The sequence below is a fragment of the Tachyglossus aculeatus genome, chromosome 15 (genome assembly GCF_015852505.1).
Source record: "Tachyglossus aculeatus isolate mTacAcu1 chromosome 15, mTacAcu1.pri, whole genome shotgun sequence".
Taxonomy (NCBI): Eukaryota; Metazoa; Chordata; class Mammalia; order Monotremata; family Tachyglossidae; genus Tachyglossus; species Tachyglossus aculeatus.
This window is the reverse complement of record NC_052080.1, coordinates 5,814,253-5,821,212: the sequence shown is the minus strand read 5'-3', so window position 1 is coordinate 5,821,212 and position 6,960 is coordinate 5,814,253. Positions and strand designations below refer to the sequence as shown.

General features: G+C 50.7%; 1 protein-coding gene across 1 annotated transcript in view; it reads right to left on the bottom strand.

Annotated features, from left to right (window-relative positions):
* Window positions 1-692: 692 nt before the first annotated feature.
* The window catches only part of TXLNG (taxilin gamma), a 49,452-nt gene continuing 43,184 nt past the window's right edge, over window positions 693-6,960 (bottom strand). Inside the window, exons 8-13 of the mRNA XM_038757117.1 lie at window positions 5,151-5,243; window positions 3,977-4,072; window positions 2,955-3,148; window positions 2,151-2,211; window positions 967-1,042; window positions 693-835 (exon numbers count right to left, since the gene is read on the bottom strand). Of these exons, the coding sequence (XP_038613045.1) occupies window positions 693-835; window positions 967-1,042; window positions 2,151-2,211; window positions 2,955-3,148; window positions 3,977-4,072; window positions 5,151-5,243 (663 nt within the window). The remainder of the gene's footprint in view (window positions 836-966; window positions 1,043-2,150; window positions 2,212-2,954; window positions 3,149-3,976; window positions 4,073-5,150; window positions 5,244-6,960) is intronic.

Here is a 6,960-nt window from a genome sequence, read left to right as displayed (position 1 = left end):
TGGCTGGTCCGATAACAGATCGGCCCGTCTCAAAATTTGATTTCCCCCCCCAGCTCAGCAAGCCCGTGTTCCAGTGAAACTCAGGTCAAAGCTTTGGCCTCCGAGACCGCAGGCAGGAGCTAAATAATCAATCAATTGGGTTTATTGAGCGCTTACTGTGGGCAGAGCGCTGTACTAAGCGCAGAAATCAAAGGCTCGCCGCTGGTCCGATAACAGATCGGCCCGTCTCAAAATTTGATTTCCCCCCTCAGCTCAGCAAGCCCGTGTTCCAGTGAAACTCAGGTCAAACCTTTGGCCTCCGAGACCACAGGCAGGAGCTAAATAATCAATCAATCGTGTTTATTGAGCGCTTACTGTGGGCAGAGCGCTGTATTAAGCGCAGAAATCAAAGGCTCGTCGCTGGTCCGATAACAGATCGGCCCGTCTCAAAATTTGATTTCCCCCCCCCAGCTCAGCAAGCCCGTGTTCCAGTGAAACTCAGGTCAAACCTTTGGCCTCCGAGACCACAGGCAGGAGCTAAATAATCAATCGATCGGGTTTATTGAGCGCTTACTGCGTGCAGAGCACTGTACTAAGCGCTTGGGAGGTATCTCCTTGATGAAGTGTTTTTCAACAGGAGACTTTCCGGTGCTCCCCGCACCACGATTAGCTTCCCGACGGGAAAGCAACCTCGGTCCCTATCTTCCTTCCTGTCATTCCTTCACCACGTTTAAGCCACCGACGCGACCGCTGACGGAACTGTTATCAATCCGAGAGAAAACCTGGCCCGAGAACCGTCCGGCCCTGAATTCGCCGGCTCGGCCCGCCGGGCTTTTCCGGGTCCCCGCAAACATCACTGTACGACGAAAAACAGAGCAGCGATACGCGAGACATCAGGAAACGGGCCAAAAACTTTCAGTGCAGCCTGAACAGGTCATTAAGCCACAAAGACCGAACGAGGGCACATTTGTGAGATTATGTGCTTGCCTAAAAGATTTCCCCTGGTCAAGTGCAAAAACATCTTAAAGTACCGGAAAGTATCACGTACACTATATCGTATTTCCTAGAAAAGACAACACTCGGGACAGACAAAAAAATAAAAAGCGAGCTACTTGCAACCCATCACACCGACAGGCCTGTACCACCTAGGCATCAGTCCCGGCCTTTCTGCCTCCTGGGAAGCCACCTTTTCATTCCTCCGATCGCATTTATCGAGCGCTTACTGTGTGCAGAGCACTGTACTAAGCGCTTCCAAGTGAATTGTGTCGGGCACGAGACTCCCAAGTGCCGTCCTGCAGTATCCTCGTGGTCAACCAAATGGCAGTTCGCTTGGGGTGCCAGCGTCCGTGGACAGGTTGGAAAGGATCCAAACTGTTCCAAACTGTTCTGCCTCCTCCAATCAATCAATCAATCGCATTTATTGAGCGCTTACTGTGTGCAGAGCACTGTACTTAGCGCTTGGGAAGTACAAGTTGGCAACACAGAGAGACAGCCCCTACCCAACAGTGGGCTCACAGTCTAAAAGCATCTCCATCATCTGAGAATTTAACAGCAATCCTGACTGTGGTATTTGTTAAGCGCTTATTATGTGCCAGGCACTGAACTAAGCACCGGGTCGGACGCATTCCCTCTCTGCCCCACGCAGGCCTCGCGGTCTCAAACCCCATTTCACAGATGAGGTGACTGAGTCGCAGAGAAGTGAAGCGACCTGCCCAAGGTGACCCAGTAGACGGAGCAGGATTAGAACTCATACCCACGCTCTCTCCACTTGGCCAGGCTCCTTCTCTGCTTAGAGACTTGATCTTCCAAGTTTTAATCTCGGAAAGGTCCTAGAACCGTTCGCTCATTCGCTTACTGAGCGCTTACTGTGTGCAGGGCACTGTACTAAGCGCTTGCGAAGTACAAGTCGGCAACATAGAGAGACGGTCCCCTACCCAACAACGGGCTCACAGTCTAGAATCAAAAGGATTTACATTTCAACACACACATAATCTTGATCAAAACCCGACTCCGTACTGGACAAAAACGAATGAACACCGTTTCGCCTGTAGTTACATTATCTGCCGTTTCCCTAATTTTATCCCATCTGCAATCCCACCAAAATCTCCCTTTCCGTCACTTGTTTCGGGATACTAAGTATTACACATTGCTCACCATCAAGGAATTCTTACCACAGAGCCCTTGGAAATACACAGGCCGCCGCTGTAAACGCCCTGTTCCCTCATGGGAAAACTGACCACAGTTTACGTTGCAAAGCCGCTTTTTTAACGTCACACCCGTGTGCTAGACTCTTACAAGTGGGTCAACGGGCCAATCTTGGGGGGCTTTATCATCGGCTAGGGTAGCAACGATGAAAAACCTTTCCCGGCCATAAATCCAAATGTTCTCTACAAGTCCCTGGGAGGTCTTGTTTTGATGCCGTTAATAAAACCAGGAAGGAAAATTCATTTTCCACAGTGACGGGATTTCTCCGTTACCGTGGCAGGCCGCTCGGTAACGGAGATCTCAGTTCACAAGGTGATATTTGTGTGTGTGTGGGGGGGGGGGGGGGGGGGGGGAGACAGTGAAAGGGGTGGACAGGGCAAGTCAAGACACCACACACGCACAAACACACAAGCACACGCACACACGCGGGGAGGAAAAAAAAATGAGGCCGATGTGCAACACGGTTGTGGAAAATTTATCGATTAAAACTATTCCGGGCCGCCGAGCGGCTTCCTGTACCACATAGGAGTCCAGAGGTTCTAAGAAAATACAGATATGGTAGAAAAAGTAAGAAATTTTTCACCACAAAAACCAAGAGTTACCACCGACAGAGAAAGGTATACACAAAATAGATCTCTCGATGCAGTGTTCGGGCCTGGCTTCAGTGGCCAGAGTCGGGGGCCGGGGCCCCGGGGTGGGGGGCTGCGTCTCCTTGGGCCGCCCCCGGCCCCCGCGCCTCTCTGGGAGGGGGCGGCGGGGGCGGCGGGGGCGGGGGCGGCGGCGGCCCTCCATGGGGCTCCCACCCGGGGCCCGGCTCGGCCGCTTCCCGCACGGACGCCCGCTCCTGGAGGGTCTCCACCTTCTCGTTCAGCTCGTTCCTCTCCGTCTGAAGGGCCCGGCACAGCTTCTCCAATCGCTCCAGTTTGATCTGAAAGGCGCTGTACTCTTTATCCCGAATGGTTTTCTGCCGAGAGAAGACAGGCGCAGGTTTCCCGGGGCCGTGCGGGCCCAGGGGTTTTTTTTTTTCCCCCCTTCTGGCACCTGTCGAGCGCTTACTCTGGGCCGGGCACCGTACTAAGCGTCGGGATAGACACGGGATAAATCGGGCCGGACACGTACGGCTCGTAGTCTTAATCCGCCCTTTATAGACGGGGCTCAGAGAAGGGAAGCGACTTGCCCAAGGCCGGGATTCGGACCCAGTCCTTCCGATTCCCAGGTCCGTGCTCGTTCCACGACTGGGCCGTGTGGCTTCTCTACGGCTAGAATGTGGATTTCCCCCACGGCAGGGGGCCGCTCTAATTCCAAGGACCGGGACGCAGCCCACCGTGGGCCTATTCCCGGGAGCCAGGGGCCGGGGTCCCGGCCAGCGGACCGGGTGATTCCTGGCCGAAAACGGGGACAACCCGCGGACGGCGAGGACCTCGGGGCGACTCCGGGCCGGACGGTTGCCGAGGGGCGCGTCCTCGCGTCCTCCCGGGGCACCGGGAGAACGGCACCGAGGCTGGAGCGGAATCCGGCCCGTCTCACAAGTGAGCCGGGGCCGGCTACCAACATGGAAGAAAGGCCAGGACCTTCAGCCCCCTAACCTCGGGGCCGGGGGGGATCGGGAGCCAAGCCGCTCTGCTCACATTTCGGACTTTTCTACCGGCAACCTGGCTCAGTGTTGGGGGGGGGATCTGCCTCTCGTATTTGAGCCGGGCAGAGAGACGCTAACAAAACAATAAGCACGTGATTTTTTACCGTGGATAACCGGGAGTAGATAACTGTGAACAATCGAACCGGTCAAACCCACCTCTTCGGCCATCTGCAGAAGGGCTTTGTTGTTGTTTTCCCACTTGGTGCGCCAAACGATTGTTTCTTTTTCCAGTTTTTTTATTTTCTTGGTCATCTGAAGAAAGCAGGAAGCATCATTAGTCCACCGACTGATCGTATTTCTTTACTGCGTGCAGAGCACTGCGCTATGCGCTCACGTTTTGAACCAACATACGTACGAGCGCCCGTTTTCTCAATGTATCCTTTGAAATCAAGCGGGGAAATTTACTTGGCGAAAAGCAACTGACAGTTTTAAGCGGACGATGTGTATGTGTGGAACAGGTTCGTTTGAGGGAGTGTAAGGAAAATAGACCATTTAATATTTTCACTGATTTTCAGTATCAAGAACTCCACACTGAATCTTTCCTGCCTACGGGTGTGACAGATTTTCTATCGTGTACAATTGGAAAATAATTCTGGTCACTGAGCTGCTGGATGAAGAGCCGAACTCGGGACAGAGGAAGCTTTCATTCCAAGGACAATTCTGGAATTTAATTCTGAGGACCGCAGACCTCAGCCGGTGCCTGCACCCCAGCTGAAAATCTCGAGTCAGAGGTCAAGGGGTAGACCCGTAGGGTGTACCACTACTGGCGCGGGCGCTTTTTGAGGAAAAGCTCCGTGAGGAACAAAGACAACAAGGCCAAAGTGAAAACAGCAGCGGAAGCTGCGAACGTTAAGCAGTTAACAGCAAGGGACAGCCTTTCTGGCTACTCAATACGGCCGGGAATTTGGGGTCCCACCATAGCCTTTTCAGTCCCGAATGCAATCATGGGTGAAGGTCACAGTCGGCAGAGTCTTCTCCAGATACGAAGGACAGCTCTAAATGGTCAATACTGGAATAAATCAATCATTTTTTGGGGGGGGACTTGAGCTTCTTTTTAGAGAAACACCATGTTTTAAGATAGTCCTTCCTAACCAACTTAAGCGGGTATTTCGCTCACAACTGGGAACGGGCTTTTTTTCATTACTGGGTTAACTCACTTCACCCTTTGACGATTTGCACGTCCTCAGGCCCAAAAACTCAGGACCCACTCTTCTTCCACCTCTATTTGGAAATAATCAGATCTGTTGACTTTACAAACAAAATTGGGTTGGTTTTTTGTTTTTTTTTTTGGTGGGGTGACTCTCAAGGCTCTGACCGCCCTTACAAGTACCTTTTCCATTTCCTGCCTGAAGGTTGTAAAAAGCTCGTTGCTTTTCGCCATGGTTGTCTGGAATTCTTCAAACTTGTCCATATAAAGAGAGAGCTGTAAAACAGAAGTATCAAATAGTGAGATTCATACCAAAGGCCCTGGCCTTAGACGTATAAATGCTTTCGGGGGAATTTACCTAATCAGGTTTAGGTAAAACACTACTGTTATCTTATATATGAAGGTGAATTTTCAGCTTACCACAGTATGAAAAATGACAATGACGATGCATAACTAAACCTACAAATGTCAGGAGCTCAGTTTAAGCGCTCCACGCACATCACCTTCGCTGATGGCTCGGTGGAAAGAGCCCGGGCTTTGGAGTCAGACGTCATGGGTTCAAATCCCGGCTCCGCCAACTGTCAGCTGTGTGACTTTGGGCAAGTCACTTCACTTCTCTGGGCCTCAGTGACCTCATTTGTAAAACGGGGATTAAAACCGTGAGCCCCCGGTGGGACAACCTGATCACCTTGTAACCTCCCCGGCACTTAGAACAGTGCTTTGCACATAGTAAGCGCTTAAATACCCTCATTATTATTATTATATAAATGACCGAATGCCCGCTGCGGGCAAAATTTTGCAACGAGAGTTTGGGAGAGTATGAGGAGGAGGGAGAAATCGGAAATCTTTTCATAAGCTTTTGCCTTTTCACTTCTAGCCGGAGTGTTTGAAGGAGGTAGTCTTGATAAATACGAAGGGCCTAATCACAGAGGCATTAGCTGCTTTTAACCATTACTATCTACAGGGAAGCAGAGACGGTATCACCACTGAAGTACTTTCTCATTCAATCGTATTTACTGCACGCTCACTGTACGCGGAGCACCGTACTAAGCGCGGACTCGGCAGCTCGATACCAAAATATAGGAGGGAGTGTGGTGGGACTACACATTGTACATATTTACTGTTCTATTTATTTTGTTAACGATGTGCACCTGGCTTTATTTTTATTTATTCTGGTGACTTGACACCTGTCCACATGTTTTGTTTTGTTGTCTGTCCCCCCCCTTCTAGACCGTGAGCCCGCCGTTGGGTAGGGACCGTCTCTATATGTTGCCGACTTGTACTTCCCAAGCGCTTAGTACAGTGCTCTGCACCCGGTAAGCGCTCAATAAAGACGACTGAATGAGTGAATGAATGATAAGAAAGGCTCGCCTGACGATCATCTGCAAATGGGATTTTGGGTGGTCAATCGGTACCGATGCTTCTCCGCCAAAGGAGAGGGAATAGATTCGGGTGACGGGAACCAAACTGCCGAGTGATAGATCCTGACGGCTCATTTCTTGTACGGGCCCGAGGCAGACATGCTACCTCAGACCCCTTGGCCGTTCTAACTCTCGCTTGCTTTTTGCATTTCCTTCACTACATTATGAGAAGCCACGTGGCTCAGTGGAAAAGAGCCCCGGCTTGGGAGTCAGAGGTCATGGGTTCAAATCCCGGCTCTGCCAACTGTCAGCTGGGTGACTTGGGGCAAGTCACTTCACATTTACTTATTACTTATTTATTTGTTCGTTCATTTATTTATTTATTTATTTATTCATTCATTCATTTATTTTACTTGAACCTATCTATTGTAGTTATTTTTTTTGTTAGTATGTTTGGTTTTGTTGTCTGTCTCCCCCTTCTAGACTGTGAGCCCACTGTTGGGTAGGGACTGTCTCTATATGTTGCCAGCTTGTACTTCCCAAGCGCTTAGTACAGTGCTCTGCACACAGTAGGCGCTCAATAAATACGACTGATTGATTGATTGATTCTCCGTGCCTCAGCTCCCTCATCT